This window comes from Orcinus orca, chromosome 3, assembly GCF_937001465.1.
Source record: "Orcinus orca chromosome 3, mOrcOrc1.1, whole genome shotgun sequence".
NCBI lineage: Eukaryota > Metazoa > Chordata > Mammalia > Artiodactyla > Delphinidae > Orcinus > Orcinus orca.
The window spans coordinates 61,455,646-61,481,103 of NC_064561.1; the positions used below are offsets into that span (position 1 = coordinate 61,455,646).

Consider the following 25,458-nt stretch of genomic DNA (forward strand, 5'->3'; position numbering starts at 1 on the left):
TGGGAGAAGGGAGAGGGCTAGCACAGGGATGCTTCTTAGCTGCAGTGAGTTCAACAGTCTTGCATAACAAAGAATTATCCTGCCTACGATGCCAGGGGCGCCCTGCCAAGGAACACAGCAGGGATGGCAAGAGGTGTTCTATGGAGTTTCAGTCTCATTGACTGGAAGTAGCAGCCTGAATCCCTGTGTTGCGAAAAAGCATGGTTGTTTTGCAGTATCTCATGGGCACCCAAGAAGCAAATAGCAAACCACCTGCCATTTCTGAGATAGTGATTAGAATTTGGTTCATTCCAAATGGCTTTTATAGTTGCCCTTATGTGAGCTCAAAGGCCACTGGTAGGGTCCAGTAGCCAAACAATCAGCCACCTAGATTCTTATGTAGTCTGGGTCTTCATGTACTTATTTGAGCTTGGGTAAGTGACTTTACCCACTGTGTCTAAGCCATATCTATTCAATAGGGATGGTAACACTCACCCTCACCTCCTCTCATGGGTTCCATGAGGAAAAAAATGAGGTCACTTACATGAAAATTAGGAAATACTAAAAAAGTATAAGTCAAATTAAAGTATATTTTTTAAAATTTCCAAATGTAAAGTTACATATCTTATAGAAAATTTTAAATTTGAATTTTCCTCTTTTCCAAACTGTGCTATTTAGTTCTTCAGGGTAAGAGTGTAGTAAACGAAAAGCTGCATCTAATTTCCCAGTGTTTGGCAGAAAGACCCATAGAAAGCAGGTGTTGTCCACAATTTCCCTGGCTGTCAAAGGACACAGCTGCTATCTTCCATTTTCCACGTATTTAAATGGCTACCCTTGGTCCTAGTCAGTCTCTCTGCTAATTCGTAAACAGTCCTGGGGTGGCTCAAGGAGGAAGCTGCCAGCTCTTCCCCAGAAACTTCATTCAGTTCAGTCCCCACTTAACTGAGGAAAAACAAACAAATAAAGGAATTTTCTAACATCTAGTCAGGTCACCACCCTAGCCAATTAAATGTGAACTTTTCATTTTACAGGTCTGAACTTCCTAAATATTTATGATAATAGGTTAATGTACTTAACAGAAAATGACGATTATTTAGCTATCAAAGCAGCATATTCCATATGTAGTACTAAACTAAGCCACTTCAAAAGCAATCCAGTTAGTTTTTGATAGAGGTTAGAATGACAGATGAGGTTTATAAAGTACCTTCTATTCACTTGACCTCAATTCTACTCATCCACAAGCATAGTGAAAAGGCTAAAGATCACTTATGTCAGGGATAGTCTTCATTCTTTCCCCTGGAGTACTTGAACACCTTCTCAGGGTACATACAGTATTCCTTCTTTGTTCCTAATTCCCATGCACACAGTGAGTATAAATCAGGTGATAAAAACAAACATAGCAAAATTGCTTCCCACGTGCCGCTCTTCACCATCCAAGGCACTTCCACATTCATCATCTCATTTGATGATGAATTATCATCATTCATTATAATTATTATTATAATAAATAATAATTATTATAATTAATTATAATTATCCTGAGAAACATACCACAGATATTAGGTTCCCCTTTTATACAGATAATAAAACAAAGGCTCAGAGACATTAAACAACTTTCCCCAAATCATATAACCAGTCTATGGCAAATCAAGACCAGAGGTCAGGTATCCGACCCTAAGTGCCACAGCCTGCCTACCACATAGCATGGAATTTAGATTCTCATTGTAAATCAAGTGATGGGCGTCCCCTCATGCCCAGAGAGGTAGCTCTGACACCTGACCTTCTCATGGGAATAGTGGAAGCCTTCCATTCCTCTCCTCCATCCACTCCTGTTCCATGTGCCATCCTATTACTATCCATCTTCAAGGAATGGAAAAAAAAAAAGGACAGAGTTTCTGCTTTTCATAGTACTAGACCAGTCACTAATACATGGCTCTTCACACCATGTCTATAACTTGTTCATGCAATTTTGCCACAGGGAAGCAAGAGCCTTATAAGTATGGCATTAAAGGAAATGTGCAAATAATATGCCCAATATGAGACTGCCATACAGGACCCTATTCAAAAATGTCATGACCAACAGAAGGCTCCTGAAGTGTGATAACAAGGCAAAAGACTTCATGACTCTGTAAATCACCGAGGAAATCAGTATTCGAAAAAACGGATCTGACCTATGACATTTTATAGTTTGTATACAGTTGGTTTTCTACCAGTGCTACACAAGCATGTTTTCCATCCAAGTATCTGCTTCTCTGGTGAAGCTTCTTGGTGAAGAGAGAAATGTCGGACTCCATTTAACTTCTATGAGTCAAATAAGGAGAAATCTATCTCAGAAGCATGACAGCCTGGAGCGGCAGCATCCATTCACTGTGTGTAGTTACCTCTGATGAATAAGCATAGTTCATACCAGTAGGAGGACCACATATCCTCACTCAACCAGGACAGACCCAGGTTATACCTGTTGCCCTGATGTAATTACTAATACAATTCCATTTCCCTCTGAGGAGTGCCCCACTGTGGATAAGTGATCATATGTTTACCCTACAGATTAATACCTTAGTCCTAAAACCTAACACGTTAACCAAATAATGATAGCATTGAGTGATTGTGTACACTTTGATCATTTTTAATTTTTTAAATTACCCTCTCACACATTAAAAATAGAGACAATAACATGTAATAGAGTAGGACTTGGAAGGTCTAACCTCTAGGCTTCACTATACCATCAGATTATAGGCAATTAGACTATTGATTAACTGCTCTGTGCTTATTTTTCTTACTTATAAAATTACGAGCTTAGGCCGATGACCTGTTAAGACCCTCTCAGAGTTCTAAAATGTATCAGTCGATGTTAGTTGAACACCAGTTATTCATTGCATTGCTTTACCAGTGGATAAATAAAAGGTATGGTTTTTTGAAATAAAAGGTGTTTGGTGTATATATGAGAAATGGTCAGATTTGAGCAAAGTGGAAAAGCTGAGGTTTTGTACGACCTGAATGGCAGTACAGAAATTCAGATTTACATAATCTTCTTCTTTTTCTTCTGCAGTTTCTGTTTCTATTCTTGTTCTTCTCTCTTGCCTTTATTCTATGGCCTTGATGTCAAGGTGCCTCTTACAGGTAAGATTCCATTTAATTCTCAAAATGTGCTTCTAAGAGGTATTTGATAAGAAGGATGCTGCATATAGTTACTATGCCCATGTTTTTTTTAAAAAAATACACTGGGTATTTAAATGCCATAAAATGAGAAATAGATCCAATCCATTTGGGTGATTATTAAAGAAATGAAGCGACCATGAAGCATGATGGAAATCAAGAATTTTTTTCTAGCTAACTGTCTTGCTCTGGGAAGTCATCATGTCTGTGGATCTGTGAATTCTCATTGTAGCCCCTCATTACACTGAAAGAGTCGTTTCTGTATCTGCAAAGTAAAAAAATATGAGTACGTTTTTAGTCTCTCTTCCAGGTTGAAAATTCTGCTTCTGTAAATCTAACAAGTTAAAGATGACTGATTTTTTAACCCTTTTTCCCAGTCCCTCTTCATCAGGACTCAGGAAAAAAGACTGTTTAGGGAAATTGGATCTTGTTTTAAAATAAGATAGTTTTCAATGTCAATTTAGAAAAAAATGAAGACTCACTATTATTATATTATCAAGTCAATTTCTTATGAATACAAGTATAAATCATCTTAGACAGTGATTCCCAATGCTATTAAAAATACAGATTCCAGGGCTTCCCTGGTGGCACAGTGGTTGAGAGTCCGCCTGCCGATGCAGGGGACGTGGGTTCGTGCCCCGGTCCGGGAAGATCCCATATGCCACGGAGTGGCTGGGCCCGTGAGCCATGGCCACTGAGCCTGCGCGTCCGGAGCCTGTGCTCCACAATGGGAGAGGCCACAACAGTGAGAGGCCTGCGTACCACAAAAAAAAAAAAAAAAAAAAAATACAGATTCCAAAGCCTTACCTCCGATTTAATGAAGCAGATTACTAGACGTGGGGATGAGACAGAGGGTGAGAGAGGTGGAGAGTAAAGATTGATCTATATTTTTAACAAGCATACCAGGTGATTCTGATGTCTACCCAGGTACAGAAACCACAAACCTTAACACGATTATTTAAAAATAAACAAGGGCTAGCTGCTATTCTAAATCTGTTTACCATGGTGTGTGTCCACCTTGATTATCCTATTAAGTTATATCATGCAGGGATCTTTCGTGAACCTCACGTTACTTAACATTTTCTATAACAAGTTGAAAAATGGAAGAGAGACACTTTCTCTCTCTGTGGGTATCAACTCTGTTACCTGGATGTGAAACAGAAAAGCAAAAGTACTTTAACATGACCTGATACAAGGAAGGAGTGAAGCAGATATCCCCAGAAAGTTGTATCCTCATATACCCAACTCCCTGGCTTTATTCCTTCCTCCAAAAGATTTTCTTTTCAGACTGAAAATTATCCTCTGTCTGACAAGAAGGGTAGTAACCTTGCAGCACATAAAGAAGAGGACTTAGTTTCTTAAACTGAATGAGAATATCTAAAGAGAAATAGGTGAGATTCTCTAGGAAAGGATCAAAATGGCCAGAGCATGAGAAAACAAACAGCCCTCCCATCCCCCAAATAACAGTCAATCAATCAATCAATCAATGAGGCAAATAAAGTTCATTGAGACACAAGTACTACATGGTAGCGTAGGGAAGAAAAATCAAACTTATACATAAATACTAGCTAGGAAATGAGTAGGCTTGAACATTAATATTAATAATGACTAACAATTACATGCTAGGTGCTGTTCTAAGCAATAGATACATTAATCCTCACAAAACCCCCTAGAAAGTAGGTGTTGCTTTTATTTCTTTTTTTAAAAGTTGGAGAAACTACAGCATGTGATTCTCCCAAGACCATATAGCTACAGTGGGCAGGACTAGGATTTGTACCCAGACAGGCTCACACCAGAGTCCACTTTTAACACCATTCTGCCTCACAAATGAAAGAGGGCCTTTCTCTCACATTTTGAGCATTATTTACATTCATATATATCAGCAATCAGAGGGGTCCTGTCTACAATCTGTGTACTACTACATAGCTCTTGGGTTTTGAAATTGCAATGTGCTCATCTCCATACCTTTTCCAATTTTTTGTAACTCCTCGAGGGATATACAAAATTTGATTTGCTTTTCCTCCAGAGGCGTGCGTGATTGATACTGAGGAATGGTCAAATGAAAAAATGCAATTATAATTAATAATAATAATATAGCCAATTAATGTGGCAGTGAATCTGGGTAGTAAAAATATGTAGAGGAAAAAGGCTGAGTAGAGTGTACAGCTTTGAAGTTAACTCTAGTGTTAAGTTTGAATCCTGCCATATACTAGCTATGTCATGGTAGGTTTAGACCAAGATTAGGTTTCCTATTCCATAAAATGGTTATAATTATATTAACTCCAGCATGGCATTATGTTGAAAGAATTAAATAAGATTATACATATAAAGGATTTGCCACATTGACTGGCACATGGTTCAGTAATCAGCAACTCTTAGCTATTATAAAAAAGAAAAAAAAAGTTGACTATCACATTTACTGAGTTTGCAAATATACAAGTTTGAAAATAAAACCTCTAAGTACTGCCGTGTAGTTTACTACCTAAACCAAAAGGAGTAGTTACCTTTTCATCTCTTCTTTTCCGAGAATAATCTGGATTTCAATAATACAAGGGAATAAAACGTTACTGGAAAGTGATTAATGCCACTTATATGTCCAAAGCAGGCAAGAGAGAAGTAGGAGGAAGTAAGGAAGAAAAGTGCTTTCTTATTGGCGGGTAGTAAGAGCATGCTGCAAATAACCACAAAAATATTTTTCCTATTAAATTAAAGATTTATATTCTGCTCTAAACCTAAGACTAACTTAAATTGCATATAAAGATAGCCTCCTTAAAATGAAATGACTTATGCTTCTTTCCTTGTAGCAATTACCTAAGTCATTCTTGTCAGTGATGAACTAGAAGCTGCTGAAGGCTCCTAACTCCTTACTGCTTTCAGTGGTTGCTGACTAAATAACTCCGTTCACACGTTATTGTGGGACTTTTACCTTAAGTAGGGGAACCCCACATAGTTTCAGGAGATACCATCTGCTCATGCATTCATTTTTTCCTTCCAGTTTTATTGTGACATTATTGACATACAACACTGTATAAGTTGAAGGTACACAGCATAATGATTTGACTTACATACATCGTGAAATGATTATCACAGTAAATTTAGTGAGCATCTACAGAATTAAAGAAATAGAAAAAAATTTTTTTCTTGTGATGAGAACTCTTAGAATTTACTCTCAACAACTTTTATATATAATATACAATCACATTAATTATATTTATCATGTTGTACATAATATCCCTAGAACTTATTTATCTTATAACTGGAAGTTTGTACCTTTTGATTGTGCATCCAGTACCTCTTCCCCCTACCCCTCGCCCCCAGTAATCACAAATCTGATCCTTTTTTCTATGAGTTTCTTTGCTTGTTTTTGAAGTATAATTGACCTATAACATTATGTTAGTTCCTGTTACACAACATAGTGATTCGATATTTCTGTACATTTCAAAATGACCACCACAATAAGTCTAGTTACAAGCTGCCATACAAAGATACTACAACTTATTGACTATATTCCCCACATTGTACATTTCATACCCAAGGCTCGTTTATGTTGCAACTGGAAGTTTGTACCTCTTAATCTCCTTCATGTATTTCTTTCCTCCAAGTATTCTGTATTTTTATTCTAATAAATAGTGTACCACTAATTCTTCCATGTTAGACACTTACACAGGAAGGCAAAGGAAACAAGAAAATGAGAGGAGTGCAGAAATAGCTATCACCAGGTTAGTTGTTACATCCAGGTTACAATGACCATTGAAAATCCTCCTCTTCTGAGGAGGGATGGATTAGTGAAGAACAAAACAGAACCAGCTTTGTTCATTTTGAAGTTGGGAAGACCAGACAGAGCACAGGTGAGCGTGATTCTTCATCCACATATTCTAGTTCATTTTTAATGATACTTCTCTGGTGTCAACCATGAATTTTTGAACTTGATAGCTCAATATTTTCGCTTCCTGTCTAGTAACATAAGCCATGTTAAAAGGCACATAATATTGCATTGTTGTTCTGATCCCAAAAAAACTTAACAATAAATGCTGTATTATAAAAACAGCCACAGCTGATTAGTTACAAATTCTCCATTAAAATATACGAATGTTTATTTCTTATTACATTTACATTTTTTTCAATCCCTCTTCCCACTAATGCCTATAGGTAACATGTGGAAAACAAATGGCAATTGACCAATATCTACAATATACGTTGTTTAAAATCGGAGAATTTTGCTCCTTGTTCTTTTATATTGGTAAAAGAAGTCCATTTGATGCAGCATTATATGCTAGCTAATCAGCCCTTCCTTTATGTAAACATATCCATTAGCCTTTATCTAGTCGTATTAAAATTGTTTCCCTATCCGTCTCACACATTAGACTGTTCGTAAAGCATAGGGTAGGGCCTATGCTGTATTCATCTTTGTATCTTCAGTGTGTACAACAGTGCCTTATATATACTTAGGTGCTGAATAAATTTTAAATTGACAGATGGACTGAAGGGCAGATGTATGAATGAATAACTAGCTGGGTAAATGAAGGTGAAAGCAGATTTGTGACCTGTTAGATCAGGGCCCTGGATAGCATAGTAATGTAACACCAAGATAACTATCCAGTTTGTTCTTTATATGTCGTTTGGAGAATAACTTAAAGAATGAGTGAACAGAGGAAAGAATACATCAATATATTCTCCCCCAGCTCCACAGGGGTGATATCTTACTTATTGGAGTCAGTGCTTCTCCTCAGACACTCTCATAACTCACTCTTCATACAGCAGCCCGAATGAGTTTTAGGAAACACCAATCTAATCATGCCCCCTTCCTGGGAAAACATCACCATTAGGGTCAAATCACGGTTCCTTAATGTGGCCAAAAAAGCCCTGTCTGATCTAACTACAGACTAACTGAGGCCTCGTGTTGTTCCAGGATTTCCCTTGATGAGCTATACTCCCTTCTGCCTACCACAGAGGTCTGCCCATTCAGCCCTTGTGTGCAGAGTAGAGTCAGTTCTCTATGTCCACAGGTTCCGCATTCTTGGATTAAACCAACTGTGGATGGAAAATATTCGGAAAAAAAAATTCCAGAAAGTTCCAAAAAAGCAAAACTTGAGTTTGCTGCATGCAGGCAACTAGTTACATAGCATTTCCATTGTATTAGGTATTGTAAGTAATCTCGAGGTGATTTAAAGTATATGGGAGAATGTGCATAGGTTATATGCAAATACCACACCACTTTATATAAGGAACTTGAGCATCCTTGGATTTTGGTGGGAGGTCCTGGAACCAATCCCTCATGGACACGGAGGAACAACTATACTTTTTGTGCTGCTTTATCTAGTGAACACCTTCTCACTCATCCTTCAGATCTCAGCTCACTTGTGATTCCCTCAGGGAAGTCTTCCTAGATTTCACTCCCAGTCAAATGTTATATGCATTTGGAGTTTTGGGTTTGGTTTGGTTTTGTTTTAATTACTGCCTCTCGCCTTCCTTGCATATAAAGTTCATGAGGGCAAAGACCATAGATGTTTTCTTTACTCTTTTATCTCAAATACCTAGACAGTGTCTAGCACATAGTTGACAATCAATAAATGCATTTTTAATGATAGTAATGATACTATAATAAGGAAGAGGACATCCTGTTTTGCAGTTGAAAAAGTACATTTCATGTCCATTATTTTATGTAATACTTACAACAGTTCTGGAAAATAGACACTATTATACCCCTCCAAACATTAATTTCCTAATTAAAAATTAGCAAGTAATAGCATCTACTATTTTTCTGAGAATTAAGTAATATTATATAAGTAAAGTAACCAATATAGTACCTAGCCCATAGAAAGGATCATTAAAAGCCAAGTTCCTAGGACACACCAAGCGTTCTGTTTTAGATCATGCATTCTGAGACGTGCTTCCCTCTACCTGGACCACATTTCCAACAGCACCATCAACTAGTTAATGTCCATTTGTCCTTCCCATCTCATTGTAAAATTACGGACTCAGGGAAGCCTTCCTTGATCCTCTAGCTTCAGTTAAGTTTCATTCAATATTTTTATCTTCTTTACTAGGATTCTCAAGGACCAATGATCTAACAATCCTCCATACCAGTTTCCTCATCTATAAAATGGAAGTAAGAATAACAGCTACCATTTATTGAATACTGTACGATAAGTTGTATATAAGGGTTGATAGATTGAAAAGTATTGGGAATGGCCCTTAGGGTCCCGGATGGTACAGTATAACTGGTTAGATGGTGGTACCCTTTACCATGAAAAGCATATGTGGAAGTCAGGAATAGGGCGTGATTGCTGTTCATGAGTTTTGGCTATTTGTCATAACCAGAGAACAGGAGTTAGCTACAGTTTGTTAATCAATGTGCCTCTAAGTACGTGGTCCATAAAGGATCTGAACCAACTTCTAACAGTTAGAAGACTCTAAAGAACAGTGAACATAAGTAGCCTATCCATTGATCTCAGCACATATTTGCTAAGTTTCTTCTGTGAACCGAGCAATGCAGCAGGTACTTGGATACTAGAGTCAGAAGTCAGAAATGACATCACTTCATTCATCAACTTAGAGTCTGGTGGCATGTCGTAAACTCTCAGAAGGGATGACTGCAGTCACTGTTTTACAGAGGAGGAAACTAAAGCTCAGCGCTGTAGAGCAATACATTCAAAAGAATCCCTGAGGTTTTGTAATATCCAGAAGGGCCTTCTGAATCAAAGATGGATTTGTATTTTATACAGTTTTAGTTATAGCATACTGACCTTTAGATCATTGAAAATGGGTCATGTGTGGTGACGCATTGGATACTACTTCAGTTATTCATAATGCCTGTTTGAATAAACCTGGCTTTGCTGTAGAAATCATAGTTCCTTTTATAGATACTCAATTTGCAGAAATTTAACATTCTGGGAGACTACCTATAAATCCATTTGTTTTTTAAAACCAACATGGTTTTACTCAAATGATGGGCTTTACTTCAGTTGTGATGGGGAGAAATGGTGCATATGTGCTTTGAAACAGAATTTAGGATTTATCTCTGAGGTTATATAAATTGAAAATTTGCAAGTAAAAGACTTTTATGTTACATATTTATTTTATATATAAAAACACACTGGGTGTGTGTGTGTGTATGTATATACATATATATTTATAGAGAGAGCGTGCACGCGCACACAGACACACACACACCTTAAAGCATCTTTTATACACATTCAGATTAGTTCTCTTCTTTACCAGGGATTATGGGAATCTTATAGGTGTAACGAGTTGTTTGAGGCTCTCATCTCAGTGGGATGTAAGTCTGAGTGCAATCTATTTTTTTTTAATAAATTTATTTATTTATTTTTGGCTGCGTTGGGTCTTCGTTGCTGCGTGTGGGCTTTCCCTAGTTGCGGTGAACGGGGGCTACTCTTCGTTGCGGTGCACGGGCCCTAGGCTCGTGGGCTTCAGTAGTTGCAGCACACGGGCTCAGTAGTTGTGGCTCGCACCCTCTAGAGCACAGGCTCAGTAGTTGTGGCGCACGGGCTTAGTTGCTCCGCGGCATGTGGGATCTTCCCGGACCAGGGCTCAAACCCGTGTCCCATGCATCGGCAGGCGGATTCTTAACCACTGCGCCACCAGGGAAGCCCTGCAATCTATTTTTATCAAAACAAGGCTTTCACTTATTTCCCTCTCTCATCCTTTAATTAAATCTTAGGTTGGTTCCCCAGTTTGTTTTCCCCAGTCATTTCCAGTTCTTGAAAGTCTAGCCTAATTTAAAAATTCAGCTTCAGTCTCTGCTTCATCTCACTTCTTCCCTTATCCCCATGGTGAAGGAGGTGCACGAGCTGGCTCTAAGAGGTCTCTTCCTCTGCCCTCTGCAAGGTTCAGCTCTTCTGGAGGGCAGGGAAGAGGAAGAGGGAAAATGATCCATGCCTCTCAACCCATGGGCAGTGGTTATGGCCCCCTCCCTGGTGGTTGAAGCTGTTTTTCTGGCTATTACTGACCAGTTCTTGTTGTATTTTCTATGAGAGGTGATGGGGCCATTTGGAGGGTCATATGTGTGAATTCTTTAGAAGCCCATTGCACTATCCCCTGCCTGGCTGGGGCCCAAGCCCTTCCACTGAGACTCTGGCTCTCGTCATTGGTGGTACTGGCCTCAGCTTCTTGTTGGGAAGGAAGTTACTGCCCCGTCTCGCCTTGCCATTCCTCTCCAGTTCTCTGCCTAGATAGACAAAGGAGGATGAGAAATAGATGAGCATTGCTCTGTGTTTGAGCAATAGAATGCAAGTCTCCTTTGTGCCAGCACCACCTTTTAGCACCCTCCCCTGCCTCCCACAGTGTACTTTCATCCCAACCACTGCAGTTCCTTCCCACTTGTTCTCTTCTGTGACTCGGTCACTCTTTCATCTCAGTCTAATCTAGTCTTTGGAAGTAGACAAAGTGGCTCTGCAAATACAAGTTCGAAATATTTCGAACTTGCACCTATGGCACCTATGGCAGGAATTTCTTTGGCAAATCTCTAATTTGCCTCTGTATGGTGGACTGGAAGCATCCTTAAGGTACTACATGCCCCCTTTTCCACCACTTTGGATCTTGGTCACTATTTCTGGAGTGCCAGTAAAATCCTGCTACAGAATTAGTACCTTTACCTTATAGACAGGGAAATTAAGCCTTGGAGAATTTAAATGACTTTTCCATGGAAATCCCATTTTCTCCATCCATGCCATTCACATTCTAAAGGCCATGTCCTTAGGCAGCACATGGTAACATGTGCTCTGTGCCATTTTCTGGCTTTTATTGGAATAGCATATTATGTCCTAAACTTCTACCCAAGCAAAAACCCAGACACATGGACTTAAAGAGGAACAGAGCTAGGAGACTTGACTGGCATAGCCCAGGGAAATACCTTTTCAGAGATACTCTGAGACCAAACAGGAAATCTGTGTGGCAAAATTCCCAAGGAATCCTCAGATCAGGGCCTTGGGGTAGAGACCATCTGCCATTAAATACAATTGTTGTGACATAAAAGTAAGTCACTGTAAAACATAGATAGACCAGCTTTTAAAATAGTATCTTATGCTACTGACAAGGGCTTAATTTCCAAAATATACATACAGCTCATACAACTCAACAACAAAAAAACAAAGCAACCCAATCAAAAAAACGGGCAGAAGACCTAAATAGACATTTCTCCTTTCTCCAAAGAAGACATACAGATGGCCAATAGGCACATGAAAAGATGCTCATCATCGCTAATTATTAGAGAAATGAAAATCAAAACTACAATGAGGTGTCACCTCACACCAGTAAGAATGGCCATCATTAAAAAGTCTACAAATAACAAATGCTGGAAAGGGTGTGGAGAAAAAGGACTCCTCTTACACTATTAGTGGGAATTTAAATTGGTACAACCACTAGGGAAAACAGAATGAAAGTTCCTCAAAAAAATAAAAATAGAGTTGCTGTATGATCCAGCAAATTCAAAAATATAAATGCATCCCTATGTTCATAGCAGTACTATTTACAATAGCCAAGACATGGAAGCAACCTAAATGTCCATTGTCAAATGAATGGATAAAGAAGATGTGGTATATATATATATATATATATATATACACACACACACACAATGGAATATTACTCAGCCATCAAAGAAGAATGAAATAATGCCATTTGCAGCAACATGGATGGACCTAGAGATTATCATACTAAGCAAAGTAAGTCAGAAAGAGAAAGACAAATACCATATGGTATCACTTATACTTGGAATCTAAACATATCTATGAAACAGAAACGGACTCACAGATATAGAGAACAGACTTGTGTTTGCCAAGGGGGAGGGGTTTAAGGGAGGAAATGAATGTGAGTTTGGGATTATCAGAGGCAAACTATTATATACAGGATGGATAAACAACAAGGTCCTACTGTATAGCACAGTGAACAGTATTTAATATCTGTGACAAACCATAATGGAAAAGAATATGAGAAAGAATATATATATATATGTATATATATATGTATATATGTATATATATATGTATCTGAGTCACTTTGCTGTACAGAAGAAATTAGCACAACATTGTAAATCAACTATACTTCAATAAAATTTTTTAAAATACAATAAAATGAAAATAATATTTTAATTGAGCTTCTCAAGGCATTGGCTTAGAAGGTCCCAGAGAAGAAGGCAATAATGATAACAGCTAATATTTCAGGCCACTTATATGAGACAAGAACTGTTAATTGCTTTACATGCCTTACGTTGCAGTAACCCTTGAAATAGATACTTCTGTTCTCTCATTTTAAATTAAAGAAATTAAGCTTAGAGATTTTCTTTATATAACATGCACAAGATCATGCAGTTCCAAGAGGTGGTAAAAAATAAAAGATGGTTTTTTCTTTTAAAAAAAGAGTTTGTGCTTTTATTCTGTTTCAGCTATTGACAGAAGTGATGATTAAAGAATTTCTCCGTCTGTTTTACAGAGTAACCGAAAACACGGATAAGACCGCAGAAAAGCAGATACTTCTAAACCTTCAAAGATGGCAGAAATGTTTACAGCAGTGAAAGGGAGATCAAAAGCTTAGAACTATAATGTAGCCAGGACTACAACTGTGTATTTTAAAGCCATTATTCAAGGTTTCTTACTTGACAGTTCCTACATGACCCTGTTGAAAATCTACAATATATGCTGCATTTAATGAAACATGTATAGGTCAAACCAGAAGGAAAGAACTATAAACATAGATTGTGAGAAGAAAACAATTCAGCAATGGAAACAGTTTCAGCAGATCAAGCAAAGATGTGTCTTGGGCATGGAACCAAAGTTACAAAGAAACATTCTACCCCTGCTGTGCAGGGGATGTCATTTTAATGTAACACTACACCCCATGGAATCACTAGTCCTGAAATAAACATCATTTTAAAAAATCAAACAAAAAAATAAGGGTGGGTGGGGATTGAAGCACGAGGAATACCCATGAGGAGCTATTTACAATAAAATATTTCATTTGAAAAGTCTGGTTTCTTACTACAGGGATTTGCTTTTCTGTCTTTATTATTGTTTAAAACTCAGGAACTGAGACATCTGCAATTTGAGTGAGAAGAAAAGCAGTGTCTGGTTTGTTTTTCTGCAAACGGTGGAGCTTGTGGAATGCATTCCACACATGACAGATGAGAAGTGGATCACAGTGACCCCGACTAAACTGGCAACCAAAGTGAAAGACCCAGGCGAATGCAACATACGAAATAACAGCAGATGTTGATGCTTCCTTGGCCTTCTGTCACATCTGTGGTCCTCCACGAGCAACAAACTGATCTCATTCATATTGAAAATTAAGAAGATGATGCTCTAAATCACAAGCTCCCTGACTTAGTTCTGTTTAGAATGTCAACGACTATAGGGCCAGAGCCACCTCTGAATACTTCCATTTCCAAAATACTGGTCTTCAAATGGCTGCTTAAAATTGCCTGCAAATACCATGTTATGTGATTTGATACAAATAGAGGCGATAAGTAAACTTCTACCAACAGTTGAATTTACCACAGAGATGTGACTATTAAATGAAATTATGATTATTTTTAGAAGTATCCTGATATGCTTAGAGCATTCTGACCTCTTGTCATTTAGACTGATAATGTTTTTCTTTTTCCCCAGAGATCTGACAGCAACAAGGTAGCTCTACTTTTTTATATAAAAGTAACGTTGTGTTACTGATAAGGTCATTTTCTACCAGAGACAATTAGAAGACTGGTACTTTCCTAGGTTATGTAATACTGAGTCTTGGATTCAGCTCTGAGAGCAAATAAATGTTCCTGAAAAACTAATTTTAGCCTCATTTACTGTAGATAACAAAACAGCCTCAATTTTTCAAATTGTCAGCGTTTTATTTACAGGGCTAGCATTCCCATGCATTAAGAATGTGTGTAGGGAACCAGAAACTCTTTCTGTGAAATGCTACACAAATTCTTCCATACATGGGTTCAGTATCTTATTCTTCAGTTTTAGCACTGGCATTTTCAAAGCCAGAACAATAACTGAAGAATGTACAAGAAAAGCTACAATGCGGGAATCCCACTTTTTGTTCTTATATTTACTGCTGACCCAGGTATCTTTGGCCCAGTCACTGAACCTCTCTGTGCCTCAGCTTCCTCGTCTGCAAAATGAGGTTAAAATGCTTTTTCATAAAGGTTTTTTGTTTGTTTGTTTTTTCTTTTTTGTTTTTTGAGGTTTTTTTGCAATTCTGGAACAAGAGGTGCTTAAAGTAGCACAAAGTGCTTTGTAATTATAATGACTGCTATATTTGACTTTCTTGTGTTGTTGAGAAAGAGTCCCCTGTGTAATAAAATAGTGCTTCAGTTTGGTTCAATCTAAGCACGGTAGCACTGAAGCTTTCCCATCAATTACTAGCAATAAAGATGGAGCGATCCAGAACCAGGATCCCTAATCACCTATAGTAAATAGATCATTCTCATGCTATTGAACAAGTTAGAAGAATGTGTAATTTCAGTGATAAGCATTTTCTAGCTCTCCTTACTGTATATGCATGCCATAATACAAAACTCCACTTTTATCATAGGAGAGCCAGCCATGAAATTAAGGTTTGAAGTGAACTGAGAATATCACATAATTAGTCTAATTATCCCTTTCATTTGGAGGGGGAGGTCTTGTGAGATGTCCTACTGGGAATATACAATATAACTATCCTTCTGCTGGATTCTTTGTTCAACTGGGTAGCTTCAATATTAAGTATGAATAGTACATGCATTGTGCAGGCAATATGAAAAAGGGTGCTACTACAGTTTGTGACCCAACACTTTCAAATCTCAGTCAGAACATATGGAAGAGGATAAATTACTCTCCCATATCTTAGACAACTTTTCCATTGGCCACTCCAGCGTGCATCTGAGCAAATTCATACCCCATCTGCTCCACCAAACCTACTTTCTTCCTCTTCATCTTGCTTTCCCCACCAAGAAACTTGTAGGCTAAATTTTATATCCAAGCACTGACTGGGGTTTGAACAATCAGAAGTATTTATTAAAATAATGTAGTTTAATCATGTACCTTATCTGCTATAAATCTGATTGTATCACATACACACAAAATCATACAAGAGCGATGCCCATGAGAATGGCCACCTAAGCAGCTTTAGATGTGTTTACGGAAAATGCAAAAAAAAAAAAAAAACAAGGAGGGGGATTTAGCTTAAGATCCAAGAGAATAGCAAATTTCTCTAAGATTTTAAGGTAAAAGGTGATATTTTTACCGTACCTTACTCATGATCCTCAAAATTAACATATCTTGGGGTAGGGCTAACTATTTTGATAGGCACATTCTCTGTTATCCATTTCCACAATTATAAAAAGCATCAGCAAAATTGTACATGTGTGTTCCAGTCACTCATGGGTCCACAGAAATGGATCATATCTAAATGAATGCTTCCCTTGCATACTATGTTCAGCAAGCTTAAAAAGAGTGTCTCAATAATGGAGAGGTTTATTGTGACTCCACTTCTTACAGAGATCAAATGATCCCCACTTGGGTCTTTAATATCTGCTTTAATTTCTACATCTTAACTATCCTGACATATTTGGCCAGTGGGTTAGCAGCAATCAGAACAGCATTCTTCAGAGTTCATTTTACTTAATTTTTCTTAACAAAGTCTTCATCTCTTGGAAAATAAACTTAACTGAAGATATTAAAAAAATAGTTTGAGATAAAACGAAAGTCCCAATTTAGCACGGCTATTGAGGACAGGAAAAGTTTCATGAGAAAGGAAAAAGAAATAGAAGACTGTATTTGACTATAAAACTAGAAAGCATCTATTACTAAATTGTCTAACTTTTTTTTAATGGCCACCCAAGTTTTGTTTTAGGTAACACTAGAATTTGCTAAAAATAACTATCAAATCCCTTTTAACTTACATCATATAAATGAAATTTTTGCCAATAGCAAGGTTTTTAGGGGTGGAAGAATAAATTTTGCTTTGATTTTTTTTTTTCCATTTGTTAAAAAAACTGCTCACGTAGGTGGCATAGTTCTTCTAAAGGACAGAGATGATGTAGAAGGCTCATGGGTCATCACTGGAGTAGAATGAGGACATACGTTTTCCACTAGTAATAGAAGAAATAAAGTTTTGCCAAACAAATTTTTGCTACAGTATTTGAACTTACTGTTGTGGTTTTCCATATAAAATAAATCTCTGGCAAATTTGTTCCTTTTTGCCTATTTATTGTCAACTTTTTCTGTAAACCCATTGTATAATTCATGTGTTCAATGTCTTTGATGTAATTCATAAGTTCATTGTTTTAAAATGAAGCATGTCTTTTTAACCTGCCTAGGTTTTCATGGAAACTGTAAAAATAGTATTCATCTGTTTTGTGTTGATGCTAAGTAACTGGATCATATGTGTTATATTACATCAAAATAGATGGGCAGCATAGACATTTTATTTTTAAAATATTTAATTGCATTTTTGATCTGTCAAAGAATGGTACAGTATATATATGTATACATATACATATATACATGAATGTGTATGTATATATTTATCTGCTATATTGAAAAAGTTCGATATAACTTGAGAGATAGTCATCAAAGCAAATCTTAGATGACTGTTTATGTCATGAGTTAATGCTTCCAGGGTGGACCCAAGCCTCTCCTTAAGTGGACTTCTACTTTCTAAAGGGAAAAGAGTAGGTCAAAAGGTCCTGAGGGCCAAAAGCTTACATTCTGTTCAACTGCCTTGTCATTTCTATATAATATATTGTCCTGAGACTGAACCTCAGGCATTGTGGCAGGAGGATTCAGACATAACAGAAGTTGGAGTTGATCCTCTGTGATCCCATTTCAGTATCAGGCAGAGCAGATTCACATTCCTTTGCTGCCTTTAGTTTGGCAGTTTAGTTCTTTCTAAATAAATCTTCTATCGTTAAGAGTACAAGACCAATGTTTAATCATAATCACTAAAGATATACTTCAAGGGGCAATGTGGCAAAAATAAAAGGACTATAATTTGCTATATTCAACCTAGTATATGAAACTCAGAGGTACAGGTGGTTGATTGGGTGAAGTTCCCTGTTTTTATCTTTGTGTTTGTGCATTGAGGTCTTTGAACCCATGCTTATATTTCCATCCTTGTGATATCAAAGTTCTGTAGGGTGGGAGTGCTGTAGATAAGCAACTTGGAGTCCAACTTTGCCTACAGTCAAGCCTCTACAAACTTACTATAGTGTGGATGATGCAGTTTCCCAAAAGCAGCTCCCCAGCATCCCTTGATAACAGCAGTCACTTATATTTGATGCATAAGTCACAAAATGTGCCTATTTCCCCCCATTAACCATAATAACTTCCCACAATGAGGCAGATCAAAATCCAAACACTTTTCTAAATATGTGATGTAGATATATACACATATACATTCTGTATATAGTATGATGGTTGTGAGCGCTTACTAAATGTGTACTTCTGCCCTAGGACGGAGGAACTGGGAAGGGGTTTTCTGATGCTGCTGGGTAACTCATGTTTTTGTTTAGCATCTGGTATCTGTGCTCTGCCCCTGCTTGCCTGTCTCTTCTCTCTTTCCTCTACCTTCTGTCCATTACTACTATTCCCTGGTTTTGACTGAGGCAAAGAACTACTCATTGGTTTTCCAATTACCCAAGCCTTCTGGTGACGCCAGTGGTTTTTCTGGAAAGAGCAACAGAGTCCAGCACAATCTACAGTATTAATATTAGCCCAAAGTCACATATTTTTATCATCTAAAAATCTCATTCCGTAAAGGGTTTATGCCTGCTTGAACCTCCACGATACAGTTCTGCGGGGACTCAAGTACAAAGCCCGTGCATGGGAATACGTAATTCCCCAGATGTCTACTGTTTTAATGCAGCCAGGGGGTCAATTTCTCAGAGTTCTCATTCAATCAACTGCTTCAGTTGGGGTTCTTTCTCTTCATCTCATTAGCATGACTCCATATATTGCTTCAGTGCTTGTTTATCAATGGAAGAAAAATATAAATTCACTGAGTTTCACCAGAATGATCCTCTGAAGTACACCAAACATGTACATGTACTGTATGTTATTACCGTAGAGATTGGAATCAACTTACTGTATGTAAAGTTTTATGAATGGTTATTTTATAATTTATGTATTTAATACAGGAATCAATGAGCTCTGGTGTTTTAGTTTATATAAAAATAAAACAAACTGCATTTTTAAAAACTTTATCTTGCATTGTCCATAGGTTTTTGTTTTGTTTTAACTCTTAATCTACTTTAGAAAAGCAGGGTGAGGGAAATCAGGGTTATCCGTATAATGTTGGGGAACAAACTCTACATCAAAGATGGTAAATAGGTTTCTTCTCATCTACCCACGCTGAATTTTTTATTGTACCTGCCAGGGGCACTATGGTGAGGAGTCCAAGGCACAATTTACACTCATGAGGAGGGAACTATGGTCATTAGCACGCCTGCTCTGAATATAGTTTGGGGAAGAATCTTGCCAGCTTGCCATTCTTATTCTAGCTATTCCTTTATCCACCTACCTTTTTTCTCTACCTTGTAGACCCACTAGATGTAACAAGTTAACAAGCATCTGTTACATGACCATCAATATGTGTCCATCCCAATGGCCTGGTATGAATGGGTCGACCCTCAAAGAGCTTACAGTTTATGTGGGAAACGACCCATGTATACGTGAAACAAATAAAGAACCAATATGGCACAATGTGAGGCATAATTTTATAGGTCACTATTGAGAACAATTAAAAATAATATTAGTCTTTGGGGGTGGGCTTGAAAAATCCATGCTAAGAATGGTTCTTAAGTTGCAACCTCTTATCTTTAACTAGCAAAAAGTGTCGCTCATCAAGTTAAAGTTCTGTTACCTGTTTATAGGAACCATCTCCTGTGTCACGTCAGATCCCTAAAACAGAGAATAAGATATAACCCCAGCCCTCAAGACATCATGACTACGTTATCTGATGAAGACTTACAATTGCCTGAGTGTCTATGAGAAAGGTACCAAGCATATCAGCATGCCATGAAATAGGCAGTTATTGTTATGGATTCTGTCTAATGTTATAAATGAAAAGTTTTGATGAACTCCAGTTCTGGTATATAACTCAAATATGCTAATCATGTCAACAGCTCAACTGACTTCTTCTAGCTCCAAAACAAAGTACCCTGGTGTCTTTTGGAGATATTAATGGGGACACACTTCCTACCATAGCAAGTAATACATTACTTCCTATGGTAGGAAGTACCTACCATAATGGTAGGGAGTACCTACCATTAATGTACCTATTGGTACATTAATATGTACCAATATTAATGGAACACACTTCCTACCATAGTGCCAGTGGGACAGGTAAACATCCACTAGGTTCATACAAAGCCCACACAAAGGGACTCCTCCTATGGGCTCATGATACAGCTGTGCCTCTGACCTACAGGTGAGCAGCTTTCATAGGGGTGCAGATGTGTAGTCAAGTGCTTACCTACCCCATGGGTAAAGGTATGTGTCCAGTGACTGATAAAGAATACTTACTTTATTTAAGCTACTTTGTATTTACATACGAAATGTCAGAGTGAATGATGAAGGCTTTTTTGCTCACTGAAAATGCTCCAAATAAAAATGTGTTTAACAAATACATTTTTGCATGCAGATGCACTTATTAATGTGAAAACATTGGTTTTGATCAATAGGCTCTATAACAAAGAGGCATTGGGAATCTGTGCCTGTATTCCTGTAAAAATATTGAGAACAAGGGCCACTACATCTATATCATCTTCATGAAGCTCCATATGACACTCTTTTTTAGAATTTAGAAGGAGAAGGAGAAAACAAAACAGCCACTTCAAGAACTAGATTCTTCTTCCTTTATAATAAGAAATAAATAATTTATTATGTAAATTATTTTGCCCTGACTGCCTAGAAATGCATGAACAAATCTAAAATTTAATTATGGAATCTTGTCAATTATTTCTATTTTCTTTTTACTTTATTGATTTCACTCTTTTGCCTTTAATTTACTTTAGTTTTGCCTTTAATTTACATCACCTCAGATGTATTTTTGTACAGCCACAGGGTATAAATTCAATATTTTTTAAGTGCACATTAAATATTCTTAGAGCTACTATAGGAAAGTATCAATATGTAGAAAAATATTCAAAATATGGAAGTAAAGTAAAATGATGAATATTTGTCTTTCTAATTTCATTTCAGAGTGGTTTCTAATATGTCAATTGAAAAGTCTTTTGACTCTGGGGAAATGCAGCAATTGATGAGAACCCCGTTGTTTTACAGGCCTGTAAAGCTAGAAGCTAACTTGCAGAAAGTTTATAAGGTGAGACTTTTTTTTTTTTCTGCATGATAAAAAAAGAAAAACTCAAAGATGAGGCGTTTGTCCTATATGCAAATTAACCACTTTGGTTTCTAGCATACTGCCTTCTTTCACTGTACTTTGCCTCATTCTTCAAATCTTTCTTGAATCAGGTCAGTTATTCTACTGGTTTCTTTATTTAATGGAGTACATAAAACTTGGACACATGCTCATTAATTTTTATGAGAATGACATTTTTAACAATTTGAAAAGAGTGCTTTTTCAAGAGGCATTCTAAGGGATATAAGACAAGATATGTTCCTTGCTCTCAATGAACTTCTGGTAAGATAAGGCACTTAAGTCCCCAAAACAATGAAATAGAAATCAATACAGGAGGGTTAAAAGCCACCATCTGCTAAGTATCCTGAGTTAATCTTTGAATCCAGACCTGTTCCCTCTCCTAGTTCCCCCAAGTTGGTGAGAGCTGTTAGACAGAATTAGGATAGATTCATGGGCTCAGTTCTCTCCTGCTTTTCCCTCACCCTCCACATCCAGTCCTTCACAAGTTCTACTGATCTTACTTCTCCCACCTGTCTTCTATTCTCCATCACTTCTATTAAGAGCTTCTCGCCTGAACCCTTGCAGCAGCTTCTTAGTTAAATTAACTGCTTCCACTTGTGTCCTCTTTATTTTTACCCTACGTGTTGTTTCCAGCTTGATTTAATGTGCAAATCATAGCAGCTTGTTCTCATCTTTAAAATTACTCCTTGCTGTCCCATGCCTACCTGGGGTTGACTCTCAAACGCTTATGGAACTAAACATGGGATTTGGGGCTGGGGTAAGACACTGCAGCCAACACAAGCCTGTTATTTTGTCTAACCCAGCTATAGGAAATAAGGCTCAGACTCTCAGCGTGGCCATTTATGTCCTGGATACCTCTTCTAAAACTTGAATATTCAGCTTAGCCATCGTCTTCCTCAGGAGTTGGACACAATATCCTTTGTTCTCCCAAAGCATTCTATGTGTACTCATCTTGTCATTTACCAGGTAATTAAAATTATTTGTTCTGTTCATCCCCACTTGTACCCCCAATTAAATCTGAGTTATCTGAGAGCAGAGAATATGCGTTTTTCAGTTTTCAATCTTCAGCAACTAATACATTTCCTAATACGTAGCACAGTCTCTGTGGAGGGAGTCCTTTTTCCATGTTTTTATTGAAGTAGACTTGATTTACAATATGTTTCAGGTGTTCAACAGAGCTATTCAATATTTTTATAGATCATACTCCATTTAAAGTTATTAGAAAATATTGGCTATATTCCCTGTGCTGTACTTACATCCTTGTATCTTATTTATTTTATACCTAGTAATTTGTACCTCTAATCCCTTTCCCCTTTCTTGCCCCTCACCCATCCCTCTCCCCTCTTCTCACCACTAGCTTGTTCTCCATATCTGTGAAGCTGTTTCTGTTTTGTTATATTCATTTGTTTATTTTTTAGAGAAGTATCACTTCTCATTTGGATGATAAAAAAGGCTCCATGAATGTGGAAATAGGTAAACTGGGTCATTGTTTGGAAATTTATCTTATTGTTGTTTCTGGGGTTTTGTTGGTTCGTTTTGTTATTATATAAGGGTTTTGCTATTTCTTCCTGTTGTTACCTTATTTTATATTTTGAACAATAATTTTGGTCCATAGACCAAAAGCTCTTCAGAAAACAGGCAAAAAGACTAACACATTCCCTACTCGCTTCCCTTATCCTTCCGGTTGAAGTTCTCTATTCCCCTGTATTCTACCCTCTGACCACAGGAGGGGAGCATTTGTCTAGAAGTCCAGGAAAAAGTGTCAGCTCAAAGAAAATCCGAAGTTGATTTTATGGGGCATTTTGTGTCTCTTGATTTTGTGTTTCTCTTCCGCACGTCCATATAAAAGCAATAATCTAAATATAAACACTGTCTTGTCCACTTTTCTGGCATGGTTTTTCACCATCTTGGTTTTTTCAGTCTCTCCTTACTTCAGGGAAGCTGGGTTGTTGTCTTTACCCAGGCTGCAAATTCATTTGCAAACACAAAGGCTCAGGGAAACTTAAGAGACCAATTATAGCCTCAAAATATTCCAGACTCACTAAGATGCCAGACAAAAAGGGTCAAGGCAGTCCATCAGATTCACTCCCTAATTCTCCTCCTCCAAAGCAAGTCCTTCCCAGAGAACAGACAAGGGAAGGTATGTTATTGTGTCTAGAGTTTCTCTGTGTGAATGTACTTGAATTCTTTTAAATGGCAGTGTTATGTTTTAAATATCTTTGCCAAAACATATTATGTTTCCTAAAGGAATTTTTAAAGAAAAAATAGTGATTCATCCTTAAAAAATATTTACCTCCCAAGAAGCACAAGAATGAAAAAAAAGCAATAATTTCTGATTGTTTGTACAAAACATTGACTAGATAAGCTTTTATTCTATTAGTCTGCCATTCTTAACCGTAAATGACATTTTATATATCACTCTGTAATTGACAAAGGATCCCTGCTTCTTAGTGCTGGCATCTCTCAGCAGCCCAGGGGCTGCTGTGGGAAAGATCACACAAGCCAGGTACTTCCATTTTATTTTAATTACTGATGGACATAAAGCAGAATCCCAATTATGTTGGTCTTTTCTCTTTCTGGCCTATTTTTCTTTCTACTCTGTTATGAGAGGGAATATGTGTTTGGAAGACAGACTGGGTCCCAGCCCTAGCTTTGCCACTAGGTGTGTGTCACTGAGTTACTGAAACATTTGAAGCCTTCCTTTCCTTTTTTGTAAAATGGGATAACTAAGATAATTTCCCTTGTTAGGCTGTTGTGAGAGTTAAATGAGATATGTAGCAGGGTTAGTACCAAAAGTTTTAATGTGTGGCTGAGATATAAGGACTCGATCAACAGTAGGCTTCATAAGTCACATTTTAATTATTTGTAAAGTCTTCAGTTCACTTATAAGTATAAAAGGATATAGTATAGAAGATCAATATAAAACCATAAACTATGAAAGAATAGTATATGCATCCTACCCCAGACATTCCTGCCTTCACAATCCTTCCTGACTCCTGGCACTCTCTAACAAAGCCAAGCAATGTGTATTCTGCCAGAGCATTGCAATATTACGTGAATAGGCAGGCATTTATGTAGCGGACTAAGCAAAAATCTTACTCCTCAGGCTAGGGTTAATAGGCAGCAGAGGAGGAGCAAACAAGGGGCGGCGCAAACAAATCCTGGGCAAAATGCCAACATCAGGCATTACCGGGAAGCCTATGCAATAACCCTTGCAGTACCCCCTTGGCACCACAGGGGTCGCTATAAGGAACCGCTGTGGTCTGGGGTACCTCTGACTCAGACTACTGACAGTGAAGTTTTCATTTGAGCATTAACTATTTAATTTTTCATTTGTGTACATCACAACGAGAGTCATTTTTTTAAGACCCAGAAGAGACAAACATTTACTCATTCGTTGATTCCTTCATTTATTTCTTCAGTTTTCAACAAATTTTTATTGAACAGCTACCATGTCTCACTCATGCCTGTGTATGAAGGAGAATTACTGGTGTGTAAGTGACTTGCCTTTTGGCAGAACTAATGAAGAGCAGAGACAAAATGTGGGTCAGATGATCCGACTCCAAGTTTAGTCAACTTTCCACTTAATTCATGTAATTAATGCATTATATAATACATTATATAATCCTATATATTATGATACATAATTATATTAATATAATTATCAATATAGCTAACATATAATTAATTATATATTAAGTGAATAACAACATAACAATTGCTGAGCCCCTACCAAGTGTCAGAATTTTTTAATACATTTTTTTCATAGGCTGTATGGCTTCCAGAGTGGTCTTTTGAATCCCAGTCCTGTTCCCCATTTGCTCTATGACCTTAATCAAGTTAATGAATGTCTCCGAGGCTCAATTTTCCCATCCATAAAATGGAACTAATATAACGCACCTGGCGTGGTTATGGTAAGGATTAAATTTAAATAAAGTAAAATGAAACAGTATA

At 37.4% G+C, this 25,458-nt stretch overlaps 1 protein-coding gene across 3 annotated transcripts in view; it reads left to right on the forward strand.

Moving 5' to 3' along the window:
* Positions 1-19,327, forward strand: part of JAKMIP2 (janus kinase and microtubule interacting protein 2) — a 70,290-nt gene extending 50,963 nt beyond the window's left edge. For 2 of the 3 annotated variants that reach the window (XM_004280383.3, XM_004280384.3), the window contains 2 exons: positions 3,029-3,099; positions 13,585-19,327. In XM_004280383.3, coding sequence (XP_004280431.1) covers positions 3,029-3,079 — 51 coding nt within the window. In that variant the 3' untranslated portion in view covers positions 3,080-3,099; positions 13,585-19,327. The remainder of the gene's footprint in view (positions 1-3,028; positions 3,100-13,584) is intronic. The other variant, XM_033406845.2, reaches the window with a different exon arrangement.
* The last annotated feature ends 6,131 nt before the right edge of the window (positions 19,328-25,458 follow it).